This window comes from Acipenser ruthenus, chromosome 11 (genome assembly GCF_902713425.1).
Source record: "Acipenser ruthenus chromosome 11, fAciRut3.2 maternal haplotype, whole genome shotgun sequence".
NCBI classification, from domain to species: Eukaryota; Metazoa; Chordata; class Actinopteri; order Acipenseriformes; family Acipenseridae; genus Acipenser; species Acipenser ruthenus.
Window position 1 is genome coordinate 6,958,072 of NC_081199.1, and position 27,200 is coordinate 6,985,271.

A 27,200-nucleotide genomic window follows, 5' to 3' on the forward strand; every position below is an offset into this window, starting at 1 on the left:
AAAACATGCACACTACATGGGCAGGGCAATACATAAGAAACACCTGAAAGTCAGTTTTTTCTTATGAGCAACAGAGCACATATGACAAACTTTGATATAGAGGACAGGATGCTACTGTCTCAAAAGGTGATGATTCTATAATTTATACAAATGTACACAGGCTGCAAAACATGCTTTGTGTGAACACATTTCAAATATTCAGTTAACAGAATTGTAAAAAAAAAAAAAAAAAAAAAAAACACTGCATAAAATGCAACAGTTAACAAGATGAATTATGCAGCACTTGTATACTCAAATTGTGTAAAGAAAAAAAAGGAAAGTGAATATCCAAATGTCAGGCACGTTATTGTCATGCACCACGAAGGCAATGCTGGAGCGCAGTGCTGAACAGACGTGGGAAAGCCCCAGCCGAATCAATTACAATGAATGCAGTGTCCAGAGACAGAGAGAGAAGATTAACCATGATGTGTTTCCTCATAATCTTGGGAAGGAAAGGCTGGGCTGGTCCTAGATGGCAGAGCCATTCCACAGGGAATGCCCTAACCCTTCCAGTTTTTTTTATTAGATCAAAGCCATGCACCAGATTGAGCAACTGCAAAATAATCTGCTTAGTTTAACTGTTAAGAGATAAACTGTTCCAAATAAATGGCCCTTCAGTTTAGTCTCAGGATTACTAAAACCCACAGTAACTTCCAAGACTGTGGCCCCCCATTTCCCCCATCATCATATTAAAATTCAACAAGATTTTTACACACAGTCTCATCCGGTAAATGTAAATGTTTTAACGCGATAGCTGGCTTACAGCACATGCTATTTGCTAAGCTAATGTTGCAAATGAAGGTTACTTATGCAAAGCAAGAGATGAACCATGTTGTACATTTCAGTTTCCATTGGGGAAAGGGAAGTGCTACACATTCCGCCCTGTTTTTGACTAAACCCAGCAACTGCACTGCAATGCTGCTGGCTTTCCATGCCGAGGCTTGGAAAAGAGCTGTAGCTTTCCCCATTGCCAACTCAAATGCATTTCCAGCCAGCTCTGTATTTACATGAAGGAATGACTTGTCGCAGTCCAAATGGTGCAAGCTTTCCCTTCCCTAGAGCTTAAACAGATGCGTTGTGCAGCCCAGAAACTGACCCTGCGAGGCCCCTCCGCAAGCTGCCACAGAACTTCTTTAAAGACTCCAACACAACTACAAAAGCTATACTAGTATTCCTAAAATGGAATCCACGATGGCTTAAAATGCCATGCTGAAATATTATCTGTATTGATGTTGTTAAAACCAATTTAAAAAAAAAACACATTGCAAGCTCCCTATAAGACTACCATCGCGAGCTGTTTGATTATTCTGAAGTATGGCTACTAAACTCACTTGTTTAAAAAACATTTTAAAAAGCCATTAAAACTATGAATGCCAGTTTTCTTGGTTGCTTTTCTAGGCTAGGTTTTCATGGAAGTATTTAAGCACTCACTTTGGTTTATAGTGTAGCACACATCATGCTGATTTGGACTGGGCCCTGCTGCACATGGCCATTTCTTTACTGCACCCAGGGTAAAGGATAAACAATCGTCCTCTGTTCAAAACCAAAAGCTTTTCAAAAACAGCCCTGCGTTTGAGTCCCGGCACGTCTAACATTCCACAGAGTTTTCTGAAACCGCAAACCTGGTCAGAGCCAGGGATGGAAATAAGACTCCAACTGCACAGCAGTTTCACCCATGCCAGGTTTGAGCCTGATTAGCTCCAGTGTATAGGTAACAAGCACAGGTGTGTCTTAATAAAAACTCCTAGTAAAACCAGGAATGGATCAGACTGCTATGCAATGGGAGTCTTATTTCCATCCCTGGTCAGAGCATGCTTATACTTTGCCATCGTCAGCCACCAAGCTGGTCTCTCCGGGCTCCATTTGCTATGTTTTATTGCTTCTAGCTTCTAGTGTTTATTTTACTCCTACACCTGCACAGCTATTTCCTATTGCTGTTGACACCGAGAATCACTCAAAACACTATTGTTAGCACACATTTTTTTAATATGAATTTTAAAATGTTGGTGTTTTTTAATTCTAATGCTTGATAAAAGACATGGAACTTTGGTACAGAGGCAAGTTCTGAAAATCACTTAGTCTTGCCGTTCATTCCAATTCTCTACCATGATGATGAAGATGAAGATGAAGAAAGTGAGCTCCCATCTTCCTCCCTAGAGACCTGTTTTTCAATCCCGTATACAGTTTTTAAATCCTAAAACCCATTAGAAGATTATAAAAATGGGTTGATTGGAAAGCTGGAGAACAAACTACAAAGAGGATCATGAATGATAAACCTTTGAATTAGAATTCAGTTTGACCTAAATTGTCTCGAAAGCTCTATTTTGCTTTATACATATAGTATGTTAGCTGCACTAAACAGTCAACAACATCTAAAAGTACTGGTATTTCTATAGTTTGCAGTAGAAATCTCAATATTTCTGGTTTAATGCTGGTACTTTTCTTCAACACCCAGGTGCCCTGGGAAAGGGCTGACACTACTGGTTTAATGTATGGGCTAGGGGAGGCGGAAAAGGTTTTCCAGGAGTAGGGTTCAGGAAGGGATGCCTCTGCTGGAAGATGCTTTTAAATTCTGTTTAAATAATACATCCAAATGTCTACAGCAGGCTAGAAGTCCACGACAGGAGACAATATTTGCGAGAATTCAAGGCAGTTATCGTGTTTACTGTGTAGTGTGAGACAGACACGATCAGTGTATAATGGTCCGCATTCCCTAAAAACCAGAGAACGTCCAATGCACACAACCCTCAGGAACACAGCGTGAAACCCTGTGGGTGATATATACCTCATATTTCAATACGTTTCTAACCTTCAAATGCAAATGCAGATGTCACAGATTGTTCATTTACCACCAAACTACAGTTTATGCATCTGTAAAATCTGAAATGTAACAGTAAAGAATGTCACATCCCACAATGTAGAATTAGAATAAAATGAATGAGTTTGATAACTGGGATAGATACAGTATGTTCTTCCTTCCCCAAATATCACACTGCAGCAGAGCTAATGAACAAATATAGAAGTCAGAGATCACTCTGCTGCCTTTAGCAAATTCATCAAATGAAGAAAAAGGTTTTTTTAATGAGTGGCTTCTGGGAGCTGGATGGCTTAGAGGCAGTGCAGTGCAGCCCAGTCCAGTCCCTGATACTCAGCTACACTTATGCTACACCCATCTGAATTAGTCTGCACTGCTTCAAACAAAAGACATTACATTCATTAAATTAAGCACATGTTTCCATAGGAACTCATCAGCACTCATTTCCATTATGCATAAATGATGTCAGTCCTGTATGTGTGTCTGTTTGGAGGGTGGACAATACTGCCGGTATGCAGGGTATACAATTGGGGCACTCCTAAACAGCATTTTTGTACACATCTATGAATGCCACTTAATTGGAGCAGTGCAGTAAATCAACTGTCTGATCCAGGAACCTGTGAGACAGGTTTGGAAACACCTTATCACTTAAGTGCTGGGCGTGTACCCATGACCTTATTCAGTTTTCAAACAGCGCCATGCAAGATCATTGCTGGGTATGGTTGGTCATTTTTATAAAAGTACAGCACAAGGTTCTAGAAGCCTGCAACAGGTCAGGTGCAGTTGAGAAACTGGAAAGCATCTTTAACCAATCTACTGCCTCCCCCACGCTCTAGCCCAGCTGTAGCAGAGAACGAGCAGGGGAAGTGGGCTACACCTCTTGGGACACCACCCTTTCAAATCTTCCAGTTCAATTAAGCAAACTGAAAATTGTGGATTTATAAAAGAAGAAACTACAGTAAACAAATCCACAGCAGCCACTGCCATCTAAATTCAAGGTTTCTTTGAAACTGAAAGTCAATTACAAAAACGGTGCGTTACCCTATATTTTTTGAGGCATTACACAAACACTTTGGCCAAGACCACCCTGTAGCGCCAACCGACAACTGTACAAATAATCCTGCTTTGATCTTTTCCAGCTCTTCTGCATAAATATTTGATCTTCCCATGGAAAAAAAAACAAAACACCAAGAAAAGTTAAAAACAGGTATGTGTCTAACCATTAGATGATGGTGCCAAAAGATGGTTCAAGAAAGTAACATCACTCTACAGGGGAAACCTTGAATAAGTAGTCACACGTTTTCAGTCGTTCAGTTTTTTCCCTAAATGTCAACATTTAGGGAAAAAAAACTAAACAAAACGTAATCCAACCACTTTGGTTTGCAAGGACTCTCAGGAGTCCATAGCTGTGCATGTACAGAGACAATGAAGCTGTCGGGATTTATGAGAGACATTAGGATTCAAGTCTTATAAAACATACACATTGAACACTGAACGACAGAAAACGTGTGACTGCTTATTCAAGGTTTCCCCATCATTAATTTGCACTGAATGGTTTTGTATCAAAATATAGCGTTGTTTTACTGTAGAATATATTTCTATTTAAAATCTTTTAATTACCTTCAAGGAAAAGTACATGAATTTGGAATTACTGCGTTATTACACAAAGTAAAGCAACACACAGGAGAAGTGATATAAAATGGAACAGGGCATCAAATACAACATTTAAATGAATAATTCAGGCAGAGGTAAAATCATTTGTCATCAGATCACGCTTCACCAGCGAGAGCTTCCTGGCTCCTGGCTATGAATAAACCATCGGCAAGCGGCACAGACAGAAGGTGCCCCAGTCAGAGAGGGATTCCCCTCCATAACCACAGCTAATGACAAAACGTGACAGAGATTCACAAAGAGAGGCTAGATCAGCACACACAGGGCAGCCCCCCAAGTGCAGGGCTGACTGTTGATAGGGTCTTAAAGGAGCAGCGCTCAAAACTCACACTAGATGTTTAATATTGTCAGGAAAAAAACAACACACAGAACACAATCTGAAATCTCTCCATTGCAGAAAACAGTAAAATCTATGAGAAGCACACTTCAGGTATTATACCACCCCACACCCAAAAGCATTAATAAAGCTGATCTATCCTTTGAAAACATACAAAATGTTATTTCTAAAACACAAAATAGTACACGTTTGGGATATTGCACAGGTCAAGATATTTATGGTGAGTAAGGCCACCACCACTAATGCTGAACCAAAGTAATTTCACATGCATTTTATTTATGATTTACTTTTAAATGCACCCCCTACCCCCAAAAAAACAATTTGGTTTTAATGATGCATGTTTCTGAGAATTAAGCTGGAGGGAAAATGCTGTACTAATCCATCTACAGGACTGCACTTTATATTGTGAACGGCCAGGAATCCCTTGAAACCACCCAACAGCAACAGTTCATTATTTTTACAGCCTCTATACTCACAGACACACAGCTAATCTAGCATAGAGTGCATGATGACATGCCAGGCTTTTCAGCAACAGGCCAGCGGAGAGAACTTGAATACAGAGTTTAAGACTGAAATCAGTTCTTAAAGGTTAAGGGCAATGGCTCAAAGAGAACGTTTCATGTGAAAGAATACAGTACAGTTTTACACTGGCCTGTCTTTCTGCACCACGTAAACAGCGTGGCCCGTCTTTCTGCACCTATGCAGCTAATCCAGCCTTATGCCTATGGCATTCTATTCTACCGACACACTGTAATATTTTGTTAGGCAAAATGGAAATGGCAGGTTAATCTGTTAGCGCTGTGGCAGCCCTGGGTTCGAGCACACACAGTTTATTCTGCAACCCAGAAATACAACTGAACAAAGCACTTAAGTCTTAACACTGACCCAGATGTCATAAGCAATCAAGTTTCAAACCCCTCAGCTGTGATCGCTGTCCCACTGGTTGATCACACTACTCCTAGAGGATGAGCATTGCAATCTTAACAAATCGCACATTTTTAGAGTTTCAATGATAATTGCACCACAGGTACCTAGTTAAACAAGGAATAGTATAGCCAAGTATCTTTCAGGTTTGAGAACACAGCAATGCAAACAAACAAATATTATGTACACTACAGCAGTACTTTGTTAATCCTTGCATGCACACAGAGGTTTAAATAAGGGTTAAAATATCACAAAAGGAATTTGTTTAAAGAAAATACAAATAAAATAAAAAATCCAACCTATTTTTTTTTTTTATAAAATCAGAAAACAACAAGCAAAGTACAACTCACCATTACAAAGCAAAGCAACTCCTATCAAGCCTTTTTTAGACTTTCTATCAAATTACCACTGGCCTCACTACGACAGCAAACTCCATTAAAATTCTCATTAAATTCCCCGTCCAATCTTTGTCTCTGCCCTGGGTTTAGATTGCTGTGGGTTAAGGAGGCACAGAGGCGCGAAAGCCACAGAAAACAGCAGCAACAGCAGAGGCAGGAGCAGCAGCAAAAACAGCGTTGGCGTCTTGGCTGATAGAAACAGCATGCCACTGACAGACTGCTTTGCTTTCTCTTCTTTCCCTTTCAAACCTATCCATTGCACGCCCACGCGCTCTCGCTTTCCCCAGCTTGCTTGCTTGTTTTTTTTTTTTTTTATACCACGAACGCCGGCCCCCAGGCTTAAGGCATCCAATCGAAAAGGAGCTGAAATCCGCCCACCAGCCTACCCCCACGCAAACATACACAAACACAAGAGCAGAGCTAAACCCACCTGACTCTCCTGTAGCATGGACTGAGTGACAACTGCACAGACAGCGTGAAAGAGAAAGAGAAAGAGTGTGTGTGTGTGTGAGAGAGAGACATGAGAGGAAATAATTGACTGCAACAAAAAAGAAAGAATGCAAATATTCCTACAGAGAGAGAGAGAGAGAGAGAGAGAGAGAGAGAGAGAGAGAGAGAGAGAGAGAGAGAGAGAGAGAGAGAGAGAGAGAGAGAGAGACACCTACACCCACAATTTCTGCTAGGCTCATAGCCTTATTTAAGTCTCCACTTCCTTCCTTTTTTCTGTTCTACTGAACTGCCCCAGTAACCACACACACCTTTTTATTTCCTGTTATGTTGTAGAAAAAAAGATAAATCTGCTGACACCCCCTTATTTGAGTGCATAGTCTAAATACTTCGCAATTCTGTAAACAAAGGACCAGTCTACACTCACCCACAAACTACCAACTTCAAGAGCACCTACTGTATTAACAGTACTCTGCAGAGAGAGAGAGAGAGAGAGAGAGAGAGAGAGAGAGAGAGAGAGAGAGAGAAGAGAGAGAGAGCGAGAGAGAGAAGAGAGAGAGAGCGAGAGAGAGCGAGAGAGAGAGAGAGAGAGAGAGGAGAGAGAGCGCCGGCAAAAGGTTGTTGAATTTAGTGAGTGATTTAATTGACACTGGTCATTCTACATTACATAATGACTAGTAATGACCAGAAGAATAATTCAAGGTTCTATTAAATTGATTAACTTCTCCAGTAAAGTCTGTTTTGAGATTCCAGCTTCATTTACACAAAGCAGATAGCAGCTTAACTCTGTGACTTGGAGGATACAGTATAGTTTGGCCAACACAAAAAAGGGGAGGCTAAGGGATTTAGTTTATACTTGACATGTGTTGGATTTGTTTAATATACCTTAAATTAATTCATCTCACAGATCTTTTGGTTCTTTGCTTGCATTTCATACGTCTGCATATTAGGATGTGGGGGCCAGTAATACTGTTAATAAAGCTGATCATGTTTTAGTTTTTACAGCACGGTTAGCTCGCTTTTAAATCAAAACCAAATTGAAACAAAAACCAAAAATGGTCTGAAATCAGCTCAAAAACATTTTAAACTTATGGCAATAACAAACAAATGTAGCCGCAATTTTACTATCGCTTTCTAAGTGGCTTGTAATTATTTGTTTTATGTAATCCTGTAGATTGCGCTTTGGAAGATCTTTGGATCTACTCAATTGATTTTAATGGCAGTGAATTGAAATAACACCATGACTGAAATCATTAAAACAATACAGATGTAAACCAGCGCTAGCAAGAAAAAAGGATTGCATCACTAAATCGGACTTATTTCAGAAGGGCTCCGCTGTAACATCATTTCTTATTTTAAGAATCATCATTTTGTACCACAGTTTCCTCCAATGCCAGACGGAAAATGATTAAATATTGTGCAGACTTCCTTTGATCTTCACAGACACGTCTTTGGAGGTAAGCTCCCTCCCACCTGGTCACGCTCAAAAGTTTTATAAATAGTTTTGTGCTGAAAAGCTTTCTCTCAAAAGAGCGAAGTGAATTTACCCTACCAAAAAAGCTTCCAAATTCTGAACTGCTGAAGTGTACTCTTTTTTTAGTTTTAATTAATTTTCTTTTTATTCACCCGGCATGGGAATCTCACAAGTGACTGATGAGTGCATTCACACTCATGTGGCAAATCAAATGATGCAATTAGGAGCTGCAGCATCACCAGCACCGCGTCTGGTCCTGCCTGCTGATGCATGGCCCTTCACAGGCTAGCCTTTCAAAACCTCTCCCTGCCTTCTGTTACCTTTATAGGCTGTTCAGCATAGCTTGAACCACACATGGAAGTGCGCAGCAACCCTGGGTCTGGGGCCTGCAAACTTGGATGTGCTTACAATCTGTCATCCATTATTCTCCATATACCTGTCCACATCAGAATCAATCAACACCTACTATCTGTTACTGAGACATCGTTTCCATGACCTCATTCCCTCATTTGTTTGAACTTGTGTTTGTTTCTATTACAAGACCCTCTTGAGAAATCTTGCTGTATGTTAGGCGTGTCAATGCTCTATGGTGAACAGCACATGAAAAAGTGCCAGTGTGGGTGTTCATATGTATGCACACACACATATGTAACTGAGCCACAGTGTGCTTGGAACAATTAGACATTTGTTAACATCACAAGGATTTGTCATTCATTTGACCTGCGATCGTGGTAAGCTGAAAAGACATGGCAGAAGACACTTAAGAACGCACAGTTTTAAACTGACTAGGCTAAGATGACACTAATCTTATTAAGCTTCTTACATATTCAGCTGTTTGCTCTTGCAAAGGCCTGCAAGTAAGGAAGAATTCAAGATATTACTCTCGCTTCAGTGCGCAGTGACAATGAAGCGCACACCTCCAGCTAAAATAAAGTCTTCTAGTCGCTAGTGTGATAGAAGCACACAGTGCTGATCTCTATAATACCAATTACGAATGAACATTTGTCAAGCATGCAATTGAAATAAGACGGCTGCATGATTACAGGACAGCTATATGAAATCAATTTTGCTCGACAAACCCTCCTGGTTTTGCTTTAAGCACTTGCTAGAACAGCCGGTTTAATAATGTTGTGTGGCTGCCACCACTATTGGAAATCCCTAGTTAACGGACAACATTTCTAATGACAACCACAGCACCTCATAAGTAAAGGTGTTAGATTCTGTTTAATTTCTTAACTGTTTCAACTTTGGGATTGAACACATTAACATCACAAACAGCTGTACAGCTATGGCCAAAAGTTTTGCATCACCTAGAATTTTAGGAGGAGAAGAAGAAGGAGAAGAAGAAGGAGAAGGAGAAGAAGGAGGAGAAGAAGAAGAAGAATCCTGGAGGACATACGTTTCAACAAAACACACTTGTAAAGAATTGTTATAACATTGCGGTTTTATATTAAAATGGTACAGCAGGAAACTGTTGCCTATAGATACAGAAAGCAACCAGTATGTGGAATCACTTTTTGTAACAAATGCATGGCCATGAAAGGTTTAATACAGTTTGGTCAATTCCCAAGATACAGCCTCCTGCAAGGGCTACATTTTAATGAAATGCACGTACCAAGTTTCAAAATTGGATGAGCAGCAAGATATATCTTAAAGATGTGTACCACCTTAATACTGCACTAGGTAAAAACAAAACTAGAATAATATTTATGATTATTTATAATTTGTTAAAGTGCCATACTCCCCACATGGTGGTGAGTATGGCTCTTTAAAAGCATGTGTTTTGAATGACCTATTTCAATACAAGACACTGAAGCTATTTTATCGGTTATAATAGGATTGTATTTTTGAAAAGTCACTTAGTGCTAAAGGAGTTAATGAGCCTTATTAAAAACAAAAATTAGGAGGAAAAAAAAGACCAGAAAATAAACTACATAACAGTTTGTTTGCGCTCCTTGAAAGATATTAGGCTTAAGTGTCAGAAAACATTCAAATGTCTCATTTTAAAAGTGGGTCAGCTGTCACACTCCAGTAACGCTGTGCGCTTTCCAAAGGAGGCTGCCATATTCCCAAAGTGAAACCACAGCCATGCCTTCTGTTTCTTTCATTTGCTCGTTTTCTCTCCTACTTTAATTTGTTCTTGCTCACCATTCGCCCTCTGATTTCTAACATCATATTGCTACACTGTCTTCTGATGCTCAATTGTATTTTTTATTAAACTTGTTTTTATTAAAATACACAGAATATACTGTAAACAGTATTTATTACACACAGTATTTCAGTTTGTTCTATCTGTTGTACTGTGTAGATGCCCATCATAAGCAAATAGGCACGTCTTATTTTACACTGACTCTGTACTCTTTGCACAAGGGTTTAAAATGTTTACCATCAGCAAGTAGTCTTTTCGGTACAACATGCCGTACAGAAAGGGCTAATCATCTCTGTCGAATTGTTAAAAGAATGACAGCCTCCAGCAGACACCCAGCAGTGCCTCTTTAAACGGTTGCTAATGTGGTCTAATGCAAACCTTGATTTAGTTTTTCTGACTGTAATCAGAAACAGTTCCTGTTTCACGCATGAGCTGTGCTGTACAATGAGCGATCACTCTGTGAAGAACTGCTGTGCTCTCCTTTCCTGTAATCATCTCAAAAAGGGATTTCCATTAACACGCAGCATTCAAATTACCTGAGAAGGTATTGATGGCATTCACCAGTTCCCCCCCCCCCCCCCCGTTCGATTTCAGACCCATCCTTTTTTTTTCTTCTTCTTCTTCTTGTAACCACGTTTGATATCAATCAAGCTTCTGATCTCTCCACAGACTAAACACCACCTCTCATTTACAAGTCAGATTCCTCCCCCGCCCACTTCAGAAGCTACGGACTGGCTAAAAGCAAATATAGGTTCTGCACTAGCCAAAACACAGGAATAACTTGGGAACACAGAGTAGCCATAATCATAGCAACTGCTCTCACTTTAAAGGTTTAGCATCGTCTTTACCACTGCTTTGTTTTTGTCTTTACGTGAATTTCAGTGCTAAAACGGGACAAAAGTCCTCACTTTAGTAAGGCAAGGCTGACTGACAGTGGAACGTCGCACATCCGACCAACCATCACATAACTGCCCTGATCAATTAACCGCCTTGCTAAATAAATAAATAAATAAATAAATAAATAAATAAATAAATAAAATATTAATTAGGCTACAAGAGTAATGGTACTGGTAGCTAGTGCAGCGTCTGTGATGGAAACAGAAAGACAGCATTATAGCAATCAGCCTTTTGGTGCGTTCCCCTTTAAGAGAGACGGGCTGTGTGCGTGTATGTCAGCTGTGTGTAGCAGTGACGTTTCAAAGTGCAAAGTCAATATTGCAGTTGTAGTTGATGGTAAAATATACACTTGTGTACAGTATGAAAAAGTGTTAAACAAGCGCCAGAAATTAAAACAGGTCCCTACTTTGTAACTAAAAACCACGAACTCTACTGCTAAAGATAAGCCTGCCTGACTGGGGTCATTTCTGAATAACTAACAATCAGGTTCCAGTAATGACATCTGACAGGCCTACACTTGAGACCTGCCAGCATGTGTTAACAGGGTATCCAAAAGGGAGAGGGGAGGAGGGAAGGGGGGCTTGTGTTATGAAGGAGCAAGCAGGTTAATGGTTCTTTCCACTCCAATTCCAAAAACTGACAGACTTCATAACAGAGGGGAGTACTGTGCAGTATCAAAATCGCCAGTCACTGAATCCCATCAGTGGTTTTCCATTATACAGATAATGTGGACCAGGTAAACAAAATTGTTTCGTATTATACTCATATATATGTAATAATGTCACTTACATTGAACAAATTAGTCTTATTTCTCTCACAGAAAAGTCCTTGCGCTGGCATGTGCTTCAGCTGTTGCCATGGAACACTGCTTCCTAGCAACACGTCTCGGGCCCACTGCAGGTTCTGTGGAAACACAAAATATAAATCAGGGAGCGTGTGCGGAGAGAGACTCATGGGAGTAGTGGATAGCACTTCGCCTAGAACAAAATATGAAAAAGAAAAGACGTTGTTTAAAGCTACAGTTACATTGTGACAAACGTGTAAATTACTTGAATGATTGAGTAGCGTGTAGCATAGATAATACAACAGAGCCATAATGTAAGTGAATAATGATACATTTCATTGTGTTTGGAATACATTTTGGCAAACTGTCCATTTTCCTTCCAAACTACTGCAGCAGAAACTTGAATGAAGTAGGGCTAAACACACCCTCACACACACAAACACCAAGTGATAAGAAATCTAGCATTGAGTAACTTTGTTTGGGAATCTATCTTGCATTCATTCAAATATAACTACAGAATAATTTAAAAAAATAAAATAAAAAAAAACACATGGTCTTCTACTTCTGAATTAAAGTTGCCTCTAGAAAAATGTTAAATCGGTATGACCCTGGCTGTCCAAGGGGGCACTAAACACCATGTACTGTGTTATGCCACAAATTTATAGATTCAATCACAAAAAAAGGAAAATCAGACAGTAAGCAAGCTGCCTGTAGCGCAGTGTGCACAGTGTGCAATTCGTTTCAGCAAGATTATTATAATCCCCTTTTGAAATGGGTATTTACTGGTAGGCTCATGTACTTATCCATGCTATCAAAGTGCAGGTACTGTAAGCCACTGGGATTTCTTGTTTGTTCTAGAATGTGCTTTCTGTCTGTAAACAAACACATAGTTTCAAAATGGAACCCAGCATCTTCGACTGTTGCATACACTGCAAGCTTCTTGTTAACCTGAGGATTTGTGATCCACGCTGTTAGCAGCGTCTCCTGTGCAGAGACACTCCGTGGGAGTGAAAATTGCCTGGTTCAAAAAACACTGCAGGTGTGCAACAGCCCCAACACCACAGTGATGTCAGGAGAGACAGAAACTGAGAAGTACTGGTAAGAAAAAATACAACATGTGCATGGGTGCAGGCTGCAACTTTTAAATGGAAACGGTACCACAATTTGAAAGAGACTTATCTGAGAACAATCGATTATCTAATAAGAAATATGTGCCACTTTATCTCCCATGGTAGGAGTTCAAAAAATATTTTAAAAGGGATGCTTTTGTGTTTACATATATATGTCATTAACTAAAAGTTACTGTTTACATCAGGGGATTCCAACCCTGGTCCTGGAGAGGTAAATGTTTTTCCTTTAATCTGAGCTCTAAATTAATTGAGCCAATGTTTGTCTTAATTAGTCAAGATTAACAGGTGTTCCAGATCTTTAGCCATTGATGATGTAAAGGCATCTATAAAACCTGCAGGATTGAGCCTCTCCAGGACCAGGGTTGGAGAGCCCTGATTTACACTTTGTGCTTTTGTCAATTTGGCAGAATCACTATCTACGGGACAAACCAAAAACACAATCATAAAAGTAAAACAAACATTCAGAAACAGAGTAATTAAACTCAGCACTACTAATAGTGTTCCCCACTTGGTATGCAATACAGAACATACTAAAACAAACTGTTCCAAGTCACAATAAAGCAAATCAATAACACACTGTATTCATTTAGTGGGTGAGATCTAAAGAATTTTGTGTAAACATTAAGTAGAAGTAAACTGATGGTCAATTTATTTGATCCAGTTTTTAAAGACTTTAATACAGGACTAGGAGAGATAACTCCACCCACAACTGCAGACCGCTCAAGTACTGTCAAAGGTAACTACTAACTAAACTAACATATATACACGTTTCTTGTATTTATTTATTTTTCTGTATAATTAAAATATTTTATAGTTTCCCTAGGGGCAACTTTCTGTACAGTTGCTTTTCATCACAGACCACATTTCATCACAACACGCAAGCTGTATTTTAAAATAGGACCATGTCTCAAGTGTGCCTTTAAGTCAACTTCCAAAACCATGTGGACCACTTTACCAGAAGGCTGGCATTACCTTGGATAGAACGGTTTACCTGCTATTGCTCTGTTATAAATAATGGAATTCTATAAAACAGCCATGCCATACGCAGTTTGCAAAGCCGCATTGGGGCCCCTCATTGACTTTCGAGTGTTGTCTCTCTGGCAGTTTTGATGGACATGTCATCAGATTAGGTTTGTTTAAAAAGGGAATTCCAGCAACACTTAAGAGGCAGTGCCAGCGTTTCCTCACTTCATGTATTGTTGCGTGCCGATGGCCTTCTCTTTAAACACCCCTGAACAATCACACACAGGCAGACACACTTGTTTAGGCTCTGTTGCCAAGTTTAGATTTGGTTGCCATAGCCAGAACTAAGAATAACCAGATGTGTTTTTTTTTTGTTTGTTTCTGTTTTTTTTAATTATCCCCCATCCGGATATTTTATTTTTAAATATTAAAAGCAGAACCCACCTGGAAAAATATTATTGATCAAACAAAGCCTAGCTGCCAGCTGTGAAGAATAAACACTGCCATCCTGTTACCCCTAGCTTTGATGCGAGCTTCCTCATATTTCATTGTGTGTCTGTATTATAACCTTCAGGGTACAAGATGCGCGCCAAGGAACAGATAACAAACTTGTTGTGATAACGCAGCAGGTTTCGGGATCTCAATTAAGATGACTTGGGGGTGACGGAGAGTGAACGTAGCAGCTCTGTTTGAGAGGTTAAGGAATCTACTGATTTTTCTAAATACAAAACAACCTGTTTCCTTGACCAGATACACAGCAGAGTGCTTGAAGAAGGTATATAAAACAGGTGACGGTGTGTTTTGTAAAACCTTTTTATCATCGCATATTTAAGTTTTCATTATAGGCATTTTCAAAGATGTTGCTAGTGTATTTGTTCTCTTTTTTTTTTTTTTTAAAGATTTAGTCGTCGCCAATTATTTTTACCCCGGTTTTTTCACCCCAATTTAGCATGCCCAATTATTATCTGTATCCCCGGCTCACCGCTCGCAACCCCCCCGCCGACTCAGGAAACGGAGGCTGAAACACGCGTCCTCCGAAACGTGCTCCTTCCAAGCCGTCATTTTTCGCACTGCAGATCCACAGCAATGCTACCAGACCTATAGTGCCGGAGGACAACACAGATCTGGCAGCTCCGCTGCAGAGCCACAGGCGCCCTATCGGCCACAGGGGTCGCTGATGCGCGGTGAGCCGTGGATTCCCCTGCCGACCTAAGCCCTCCCTACCCGGGCAGCGCTCAGCCAATTGTGCGCCGCCCCCTAGGAACTCTCGGTCACGGTCAGCTGTGACATAGCCTGGATTCGAACCAGTGATCTCCAGGCTATAGGGCACATCCTGCGAGGAGCGCCTTTACTGGATGCGCCACTCGGGAGCCCTTGCTAGTTTATTTGTTCTAATTAAATTGCTACCTAAAGCTGTCTCCAACTAAATCAACCCACAACTCAACCAGCAAGTCCAGTACTGATGACAGCATCTCAAATACCTGTCTGATGGATGAAGAAGTGTGTCTTTTTTTTGCCAGCCAAATTCACTGTGGAATGCCAAGTGTGAAGGTTGTGAACTCAATGGGTTCTACCTATAGCTAATCCAGTTGTACAGCAGCGATGAAATGAAACTGCTGAATAGGAGATGCTTATTGGATCATAAGAACTTTGTTACCACCAAACAAAGAAAAACACACTAAGGAGGAGAAAAGGCAGCCAGTTGCTCTGTAACAGTTGTTTCGTGCAAAGGAATCCTGCTTCAGACTTGGCAGTAGTTGAGTGAACTGCATTCTTTCTAAATGCAACCTCAAAGTAGAAAGGCTGTAGAACTGGTATTTTAGAAGTTCAAAAGTTTATTGCTGTTTATTGTTTTGCGAGTCGACCCCAATACACTTTGTACTGCTGCAGTGACCTAGGAAGTACAAGGGTAAACAGACTACCAGTATATATGGCACGCATACTGAGCTCTTCAAATATATACATTTTAAACTTAAAAAAAAAAGCTATATAAAAACATGTGCTTCTTTCAAAACTGCACATTTTAGATAGAGAACGGAGATGCAGGACAGGTAAGATTTATAAAATTATTTCATAATAGCTATGAAACCCCCTTTCTGTCTTTCATGGCTTTGTACAGTAACTGTATTTTGTAGAACATGTTATCAGCTCACAATTAAAATCACACCCTGTGAGACAACTATGAATAGATTTGAGATAATCACACACACTGAGAAAAGCCGAATACTGTTTAGACCATATTGTCACTTGTGTGTACATGACACAGTATGACACACAATGACAAGGGTTACAATACATTGCTTCAGCACACAATGACAAGTTTTACAATACATGGCTTCAGCACACTTTTGTTCTATGGGGTAATTGCATGCTTTACATTTCCAGTAAGAGAGACCTATTCATACGAGTGCAGCTTTTAGGTTCTTTAGCCTGACACACACAACATTCAAACCACATGAACATGCCCCAATTGCTTCAGTTTCAAAGGATTATTTATTTGCATACGATATCAAGTTTTGCATAAATGGAAGCAAATGTATTTTATATGCATGAGGTTTAGTGTGTGTGTGTGTGTGTTTAGTTAACCGCTATGCTAATTAAACGGTTTAGAATATAAAATGTATTTCAAAATGTGTTGGTTGAGTGAGGTTGTCAAATCCTATATATCCGAGCATTGTATAATAACCTTGAATGTTTTGTAAGCCTGGTTTCACTACAGCTATAAATACATGCCCTGGTATGCAACACCTGTGCTACAAGGAAAAGAAGTCCAACGCATTAAAAACACACTTTTTTTTTTGTGAACTAGCACTTTAGACATGCAATTGACAGGCAGCAAAGCCGAGATCCTTTTAATTGGAGCGAGAAGTAAAGCACAGATCAGACTGTGACAGAAGCCAGCTGTTTGCCAGTGTTTTAACTAATTACACACAAGATTCCCATGGAAATCGAATGCGGAGCCAACATTCTCAGTGACATGTAAACACTGTTTATCAGCATAGACTATACAGGACCAGTTTCATTCCCTGGTTTATAACAGATGTCCCAGTTACACAAGATTACATTCTCAACTTCACACGTCTTAATAAGGACACTGCTGCACTACTTCAGTTTAACAAGGTACACATTTGATATGTTCAGCATATTAAAATGCAGCGTGGCTTGAAACCACTTGGTATAGTCTGTGCAACATTGAAAACCCTCCAACTAATAATGGGACAGCAGATATACTGAGATCCCTAAAAACTGAATGGATGCTTTACTGCTCCACATATAGCGCATTCCATGTAGATTTGGATTTGATGGGGAAACAGAAATATAGGGGCTTGATGTAATAGCGTCTATTTAAACACATACCGATTTGATTGAAGCTCTCAGGTACTCTGTGCTAAAATGCAGCTAAAAAGACTTCTCAGTTTTTACAATTCTAAAATGTTTCTCTCCGCCGCCTTTGCAGTATAGACATGAAGACAATTTATCCATATAAATTATATATCAGCCTCAAACAATACAATACAGGACAATAACAAGCTGGGGTTTTCATTCCTGGAACACAGAGAATAGAAATGCACCATTTAAAAAAAAAAAAAAAAGAATCTTCAGCTTTTGTAGTTTTAATGAAGCTTACATTTTAAAACATTGCATAGATTCCTATCATTCTTTATCCATAGCACTAACCTAAAGAGTTCATGATGCCAAGTGTATGAATATGTGTTATGCCTGGCATACCTCGTGGATAACAGACGGTGAAAAATGTAATCCTATGTAATTACGAGAATCACATATTAACGTTGCCATACAATCAGAACTGGATTTAGTCCATCTGCCTTAAGGGGGTTTGTTCTCCAAATTCATCAGTATTGGAGCACAATATAACATGCAGATGCAGGGTTGGCTGTAGCAAACACAGGGAGCAAGATGACGAGGCAGATCAGACACCCACGCACTCGTCAATAACATAACCCCACCAAGCTGTGCTTCTGGCTGCTCTGTGCACGGCACTGCTTTTACAGCATCCACAGCTCTTAACACTTAAATCATGAACAGAATCTGCAAAAAGCAATACTACAAAACACACTTCAGAACATATGTCAGATTATGCATTAGCAGAAATGTATAATTTATTTTTAAACAAAGATTACCATATTATATGGATTATTATATTATCTGTGGAATTTCTCTGGCATTCACTTTCATTGGGATTCTAAAAGAAAAATTAAAAAAAAAAAAAAATGAAATGGTACAGTTGTGATAAGCTATCATAGAGAGAGTATGGACTGCATAGCAATCTGTCGTCGAATGAGTGATCTGGTTGTCAAACTCTGAGCGGGAGAGGGTACGTCACCGACTAGCTTTTATTAGAAAAAACAGGACCTTAAAACGAAGAATGACAAAAACACTTATCACAATAGCTAGAACGCGAGGATGCATCCTTTGTACTTGGAGACAACAGTCTCCCTTGCGAGTATCACGGATCTTATCTACTCTAAGCGTCTTTAAAAATGTACCTGGCAGGTCTTGCGGTTGGCGTAGAGGTAAGCCAGGCGGTACAGGCTCTTGTAGTGCTGTGGGAAGCGGCTGAGGCACAGGAACAGGGCTCGGGTGCACATGTCAGTGAGGAGGCGCCGCTGCTCCCCCCGCTCCTCCGGCAGGCTCTGCGGCACATCGGTCATGTCGCCCGGCAGGTCCAGCTTCTTCTTGGCCTCGCTGCCCGGGGTCACACCGGTCGTGCTGGCCAGGGCAGGGGTCTTGGTGGGGGTGGCTGGTACAGCAGGCAGTGCCGGCTCAGCTAGGAGTTTGTGGGTCGGCATTTCTCCCAACTCTTGAGAGAGGGCGTCCAACACGTCCATTATATCAACTGTGTTCTGCTGGAGGAGATCTGTAGGTCTGTCTTCACTTTTCTCTTCCAATCCCCCTTTAAAAAATACTAAAAAGCCATTAAATATGTTACATGTTGACCTGCTTAAAAACAGATCTAACTTTAAAACCAAATGGTGACCTGAACTTCCAGAACAATTTATTCACCTTGCAGGCATTGAGACGTGACAATGTGAAACGCCTGCAGGAACATTCTCTTCTAATATTTCTAATATTTCACTTAATACTGTGCAATAGTTTCAATATGATATAGGTTTTATTACAGGTGTTACAACTGTCTAATTATTATCACCACAAACATAATGAACATTTTAGTTTTAGTTTCATGTGACTGAAGTCACAACTTTTCATGCAGCACCAATACAATAATGTTATATTAAATGTGGGATGTGCTACACCTTGACACTGTATAAAGGATCAAAGCTCCCGGCCTCTTACCCGCTTCCTCTGCCCTGCTTTGCCCCTCCTTCGATGGGGTGGTGTTCTCAGACGAGGAGGCGCTACCCTTCCCAGAGTGCACCTTGCGGCTGCTGTCCTGGGAGCTGGTGGGGTCGGTGAAGAGGTCCTGTGTGGAGTTGGAGTCGGAGAGCATCACCACCACACTGTCCTGACTACGCTCTGACAGAACAAACACAGAGAGACACACACGATATAGACCACTGGAGAAAACAGTACTACAGAGCAGCAGTGCTGGGAATGGGCCTGTACCCCCCAGAACCAGCACCACTTCAGGACTACAATGAGCTGAATTAGTCACACCTAAGCTTGGGACCTGTTGGTTATGTCTAACTCACAGTAAAGCTTGATATTCAACAGAAGAAAATTGTGGCAGAAAATGTCCATGTTAATAAAATAAGGTACAGTACAGTACACAAGGTCCTGAAAAAAAAAAAGAGCGTGCAAACTACCACCAAGAAAACCATCTCCTCTGGAGGAATCATAACCACCAGTCAACCAAAGTGTACCCACGATTTACCCCTTACTGTGTAATGGTAATGTCACATGACAGCAATGCATACGACTTCAGGGCAGCCTATGAATCAACCCACAATGGGTATTACAAGACAGGCTGGCTAAAGTATGCAAACAATATAGGTACACAATAAACAAAGTTCACTGCGAACCCTCTCAAAATGCTCAACGGTCCGCTGAGAATTGACTGTGCCTTCTGCGTTTGTATCCTATGGTGAAGAAACAACTCTGAATATGGTATTTCAGGTGTCTGCATCTGTTACATTGCACCTGGACAGTACTACACCACACTTAAGGTGGCTGCTGAGTTGCGGGAGAACGGTTAGCTGTGAGTGAACCCTTTTATACCCCTGCATCACCCACACAAGCCCTTGTGTGATCTAGGACTGTAAACCAGAACTCCCATCCATCCCAACTTTTGAGGTAGAATTCCTTTTCAGTGGCAAAATGTTCATTCAACTCAGCAATGCAACGCCAGTTAGTCCTAGAGTACACTGTTCTGCAGACTACTGCTAAATAAAAAAAAATAATAATTAAAATTCACATCAAATGGGAAATAAAATAAATAAATAAATAAAAAAACCTTCCTAAATTATTAAAGTAAGCACTGTTCTGAATTTCCTTACAACATAATTGTTCTTGTTTTTTTGTTGTTTATTTTTTTTTTTAAACTTTTGCCAAAGCAAAAGGAATGCTGCCGCAGTGTTTAAAGAACAACTTGAATTTTCAGTTCTTACTGCAAATCCTTACTTGACTTTAAAGGATAAACACTCTCTCTCTAGTAAGAAACGTATTTATGTAAAATAACATAGACAGATAGACAAGTAAATACATAAATAAATAATACCAATACCATTCACTGATGTCTGCCATTTTGAAATGCTGGGCAGGGAGTAATCATGGTCAAACGCTGGGGCTGCTGTAAATGATACAGGGCTGGATTATGACTAAACAACTTTTTTAGTTTGTAGTTTGGGGGGGGGGGGGGGAGGGTTCATCTTTGACAAATATAATTTCTTATAAAACAGGTTACAAGGTACAATTTTAAGGTATTTATAGCAGAACAGCTTTCGCAGAAGTCCCTTAGCTACAGAATACTTTTGTAGACATTTTTACTTGGTAGTAGCAGAGGAAACAACATGTTTGTTGTTTAGTAAACCTTTAAGATTTGCAGTTGGAAAATAAAAGGCCAGGGCATCTTTTGACACCTACTCAATGATGTTGAAATGACAAAAATGAGAATATGCTGGAGCTTACAACTGGCATAATGTAATAATGGTGAATGAACTGTAATAATGGTGAATGAAAAAAAAAAAAAATCTGAGCTTTAGCTGTTTTTGTTTATCCATGTAATGGAATGATCGATCTGGCCAATCAATACAAAGTTACATACAAAAGAGATTACACAGATGCTGTGGCTGTCTGGTTCTGAATTTCGATCTATATAAATCAAACTCTGTAGGGGTATGGCTGTGTATGATTCTGCCACTATAAAGAAGATGATGACGATGATGATTCTACATAGGATCAGAGGTCAAAGGCTAGATTCAGAAAGCTGAAAGGACCACATTTGGCCCACAGGACTGAGTTTGACCAGCCCTATTGGATAATTACACAATAAACACTGCCTAGATAGACTGTACTGAACATGCACCGTGATTGTCATTTTGAAAAATTAAAAACATATATGTTTTTACTCGTGATTTAAATAAACACATTAATACACAAATATTGACTGGAGGCTTATAGTGTTTTAATTGAACCCCCTTTATATTAATAAAAATATTTCACCCAGATAAATGTGATGCTGTGGCTGGTCCACTATTGTATTTCTTGTGGCTGGCATCAGAGGGCACTTCTAACGGCTCAACTGTGGGGTGACTGCTACTAACCCCTTGTTGTATTCCCTAGATGCACAAACAACATAACCATCTTTAAAGCTGTCACTGTTCTTTGATTCTGAAGACCAACTCTTTATCATTGGAGAAAGACAAATGACAGAACACAAGGAGGGTTGTAGGACATTGCATGTGTTCAGCAGGCATTCAAAATGAAAAAGCAGAAGTTGTGTCAGAAGCAAGCAGGCAGAGAATAAGCAGGCAGGTAGGCAGGCAGGCAGGTAGGAGTCTGGAAAGGCTCAGAGGAATATAGGCAATATGGCTGCAATACAGACAGACTGTACAGGGTAGGAACGAAACCCCAGGTAACGCTTCATTATGCATCGAGGGTAATTTTCCAATAACAGAATAGTGCCCAACAGAAGGCATACCGCTGTCCCATGGAAAACATTACAGTTGTCAGTAACCATAAAAACAATAGGTCATCATGTAGAACATCGACTCATAAAAATGTCTGTGCATAGTTTCGTCAAAGCTGAACAAGTCAGGTATTCGTAACAGCAGGTTTTAGTAAACTCCAGGTCCATGAAAAGACCAGACCACAAGATCAAGATTCTGATCAAACTCTCCTGCAAGTGTGGATTCTGCGAGAGTGCCACACTATATCCTTGTGGCCAGGTATGGTCAGCTCTTGTGGGAACAGAGAATACAATGCACTCCTTTTGAATATAATAAAAAGATAGTATTTTGGTTTACCCATTAGTATACTTTAAGGATCTGCTTAGAATACCAAAACGGAGAAATCACTGGAATGACCATCATGATAAAATAAAAATTGAACACCAGTCTCTTCACAGTAACATAAATGTGCAATCTCAACAGGTCGGCAATACGAAGCAATAACTAGAAATCGAGTAAAATCCAACAGAAGAAGTGGAGCAGGGACTTCACTTAATTACACAATAGAGGACCAATACTGAGGCTGATAATGTAATCAAATAACTCTCTTGTATAAAATCATGTAAACTACAGCCTCTCATGTAATGTATGACCACAATGAGTTGATGGAGCACCACAACAAGTACATTAACACATGGGTGTCAATTAGCCATACCTCAATGTGCTTTACTAAAGGGGTTAATACATCATGTGTAGGGTGGGGTCTCGTATTGTATAAGGTTCTGGCAGGTCAAACTGTGCAGCATGATGTCTCTTATAACAAGATACACGCCAAAACTAACTTACTACCAGACATATCGGACAGTATCTATTTAAAAAGGGTTTATCAATTTATTGTCAAATGCAATCCAAAATGTCTACAGAACGCAAACAAGCATATTGCACTCAGGAACCACTATTAAACAATTTTTTTTGCTATTTTAACAACCTTGCTGTATGTTCTATGCACGGGATGACGTCTGTACCCAAGACAAGATGTATTGAAATTTTGAGAAAGCCTGAACAGCGTTTGGTTGATTTCTCATACGCAAATTTTAATCAACTGTAAAAGTAAAAACATTCTGATCTGACTGTTCCAGGGACTGCCGTTGAACTTCCTGATTTAAGGAGGAAAGTTCTGAGGATTAGGGTCTAGCTACATCATTGTTAGAATCAATTACAATTGGACACTACCGGGTTAACACTAATATAATCCCTGCTAAGGCAATATATTATCCAGTTTTGACCGCCCAAACCCGGGTGGCATTGAAAGCTGTATATTGATAACTGATATTGCTGGAAGTAAATCAATTATTTACAGGATGCATGCGGCTGCAGTCTAATGGCCTTGTTCTAATGCTGAATTAGAGTGGCCCTGTGGGTATAATTTTCAGGCCGGCGAAGGACTAGCGATCTGTTTAGCCCAGAGAAAACATCAAGAGAATAGCAGCAGCATGCGGAGTGAGGATTTCATTTTTTAGTAACTTTAAAAAAAGATGCAGTTGTACTTAACTAATCAAGCATTTTTTTTTTTTTACAAAGGGTACTCTATTTGGACCTGTGTCTTAAAATGAGATCTGAAAGTAGTGTAAAGTGGCTGCACACTTAACGCAGACAGCAGGGACAGGCAAAATTCAACGAGTCATGCAGAACTACTGCACAAGTCTAATTCTTTAATAAGAGGGAGATCTGCAGCATTGCTTTTAATATTCCAATGAAAGAATGGAACAGAACAAAAAGAAGAGGGCAAAGGGATACGAAGCAAAAAATATAAAAGTAAATGCATCAGAAAACAAAATGAGCTAAAATCTCTCATTATGCCGTCTGACTTGAGATTCGAAATGAATTTGCTGATTGCTATCTTTTCATTCTTATTTATCATCATTAGATCAGATTTGACTTCTGATAAACACAAACTGAATATTTGGTCACATAAAACCTTTAATTATATATAAGAAGCACGTTACAAATGTGTGCGACTTGCCCATCGTCTAGGATAGCCACCCCTGACTGGGGATAACAGGCTGTCATCTACTGCAGACTTTATTAGGACATGTTATTCTTCTGTGCAGGAGTTTATTGTACTGTATAAAGTAAGGATCGGGATTTTTCCCCCCACTCCCCTGTATCACAGATGTATAATAATCTTGTCAAAGGGAACCGACGAGCTGTCTAGCTGTCAGCCTAGCCTAATTAAATCAAGGTGAAGTGAATGATGACAGGTAGCTCACTGGCAAGTGCTGGCCAAGGGATTGCTGTAGCTGCTGAATATAAACACGTACATTCAGAGACACACAGCTGCCTACAACAAACACAGGCGGTGGACACATAAATAACCCCTCACAGTAGTGAACTCCAGCACTGGAGAGGGAGAGGGCGAGATCCCTTCACAGGACAGCACGCTAGGGCAGCACTGAACCTGTGAATCCAATACAGTTAGATAGACTGACTTAATGTAATGAGAGCCGTCCCCAAATAAAACATTCCTTATTGCATCTTAATGTGTACAGACCCGCATTTGCTTTTTAACTACACTACACTGATAGGCATCATCAGTACCACAATATCAACCCTCCTCCAAGAGGAACAACTAATTAAAAAACACATTCTGAAAGGTCGTCAGATAATCTCTATGGAAACACAGACAATAAACAGTGTACTTCAGATTAAAAATAAATCAATCAAAAATACTAGTGCAATCAGACACACACACACACACACACTTGTATTGCACCATTCTGTTGACTCCCATCACAGTCATTTATGAATCCATGCCTCCCCAAAGGACAAAATAAAAAAAAAGGAGGGGAAAAGACTTGAACAATTATTTGTCTAAGTAGGGATAATAGTTATTATCTTTTTGGAGAGGTTTCATTTTTCTTTTTTGTCCACACAAACACCCCCTATAAACACAACCACTGTTTGAAACTGCCTTTAAATTTGGCGATTCACGCCCAAGCTCAGTATTTGGATATTCTCACCCCCGCGGAGTCCCGTCTGTTCTACCCGCTCACAGTGCATCATACATTAATCCCTCACACTCATGCTATAAATACAAGCAGAATCTCACAAAACAAAAACAACCTTCCAAATGCCAGATTTCTGTGTTTGTTTGAAATTATACAACTATCTAAATGTCTTGTGTTACTGGAGAACCTATTTTATATGAAATTGATTATGCTTCCAATAGGTATATTACATACAGTTTATCAAATATAAAGACAACACAATATATGTTAAGTCTTTCCCATTGCTATTACCCAGTGTTGATGCAAAGTCCTTGTGAGTGTCCTCAGTCAGATTCACACCTTTAACCCTCATCAAGATGTTTATAGAAGGCTATAAAACAACACTGTATCACCGTTACACTTTGGGTTTCTCTGTTAGATAGATCCCACGTATTGTTCTCGTCACCGTTGTCTCACGATTAACTGTTTGGTGCTTCTTAGGTTTTCTGTGTTGTTCAGTATCTTCCTTAATTTGAAAAGCAGAATGTTCTTTACTTCATGAGATCCTCTGCAGTATTGATTTTAAAAGGGGATCCATGCAACATCCCAGAGACTGTATCTTCTTGTGAAATCTTAAGAAGTCAATGGGAGACCGGACACAGCGAAAGTGTACATGCTACAGTAGGAAACACTAACAGGTGGATCAGAAGCGGAAGGAAAAACAAAGCTCAGAGGGATGGGAGACAAGCAAAAGAAGAAAAGCCTTAATAAAGAAAGAAAGAAATTCATCCTCAACAATGCCTTGTTCGTTTGTTGTGTAACCATGAGGAGGGCTCGTTTTGCTTTCCATCTGCAGCAGTCTGAGATGAAACTGGTCTGAATTGGGACTGTGTCAGCCCCAGTGAGGACTGCAGCATGCTGTTATAAACCACTCTCCAACTTGCTTTTAGAAAAAAAGCTAGGTAATGAGCATCTAATGGGAGAATGCAAGGAGGTTTTTTTTTCAAGAAGACAAACCCACTATAGCTAACAAAAATAAAGTTTTAGTCACTTAAATGGAAATCAGTGAAAATGATTTAGTGCCATACCCAAGACTGGTACCGGTTTACCTTGTTTGCTGTGTTGAATGGAGTTATTTTTCTCCAGACCTCTTTGCAAGTCTGCAGTGTTGAAAGAGTAAAAACAAAACAAACTTTGCTGGATGTCAATAGCCTACTGCAAAAGCCATAGATGCTAAATTAAAAAAAAAGTATTTAGTTACAGATGGTAAATTTCCTGACAGCCAGCCTAGTGAACACGCCATCAAGTCTAAGTTAAAACAAGGGTAATCTCAATTTGAACGAGAGGAAGAATGGTAGTATTAAATCAAGAGGTTGACCTGCAGCCATATTGCCCATCTTACCACTTCCCTATCACCCCGTACAGGCTGGGTCATCATTCAATTTCTACCCAGTGTAGTGATTATTACAGTAGTCCCCGCCCCGTGATTTAAAAGCACCTCCCTGGAGTGGCAGTATCTAGAACAGGGACTGTACCATCAGCCAGGGCCTGCTCCTGCTTCTGCTGCTGCTGACGAAGGGTTTTACGTTTCACGTAATCGTGGTCCACCGGAGTGGCTGTGTAAGGTGGTGATGTCAGACCTGGACCGGTGGACGGGAGGTACGTCCCGGGACCCTGTGCCGTTCCTGTTGAGGAGTGCGAGTCGTCATCGTTCACTGAAAAGGACTTCTCCCTGGAGAGTGATGAAAACAAGGTGGATCAAGAACAGACATATACCTGGACAAGGCACACACACACACACACACACACACACACACACACACAGCACTGCAAAGAACACAGACAGAATTCACAATGTAAGGATGACAAATATACTGACATGTGCCTCCACTACATCCCCTATTGTCTGGGATTTGCACCCCCACTGTGGATAATATATTTAGAAAATGATAGAAAAATAGAACTGTCAATCATAAAAACAGGGAGAACCATGACCTAAATCCAGGGTATGCCGGTGTAAAAATGAAAGCATGACATTCAGAAAAACAGAGGGAAAGGGCATCTACCACCAGATTCCGATACTCTAGTAACTAGTCCA

At 40.1% G+C, this 27,200-nt stretch overlaps 1 protein-coding gene across 7 annotated transcripts in view; it reads right to left on the minus strand.

Moving 5' to 3' along the window:
* LOC117426587 (calcineurin-binding protein cabin-1-like) overlaps window positions 1-27,200 on the minus strand; it is a 71,256-nt gene that overhangs the window by 24,122 nt on the left and 19,934 nt on the right. For 3 of the 7 annotated variants that reach the window (XM_059033154.1, XM_059033152.1, XM_059033153.1), the window contains exons 27-32: window positions 26,638-26,834; window positions 26,212-26,262; window positions 20,732-20,797; window positions 19,345-19,524; window positions 18,537-18,955; window positions 11,941-12,054 (exon numbers count right to left, since the gene is read on the minus strand). In XM_059033154.1, coding sequence (XP_058889137.1) covers window positions 11,941-12,054; window positions 18,537-18,955; window positions 19,345-19,524; window positions 20,732-20,797; window positions 26,212-26,262; window positions 26,638-26,834 — 1,027 coding nt within the window. The remainder of the gene's footprint in view (window positions 1-11,940; window positions 12,055-18,536; window positions 18,956-19,344; window positions 19,525-20,731; window positions 20,798-26,211; window positions 26,263-26,637; window positions 26,835-27,200) is intronic. The other 4 variants (XM_059033157.1, XM_059033155.1, XM_059033158.1 and 1 more) reach the window with 4 other exon arrangements.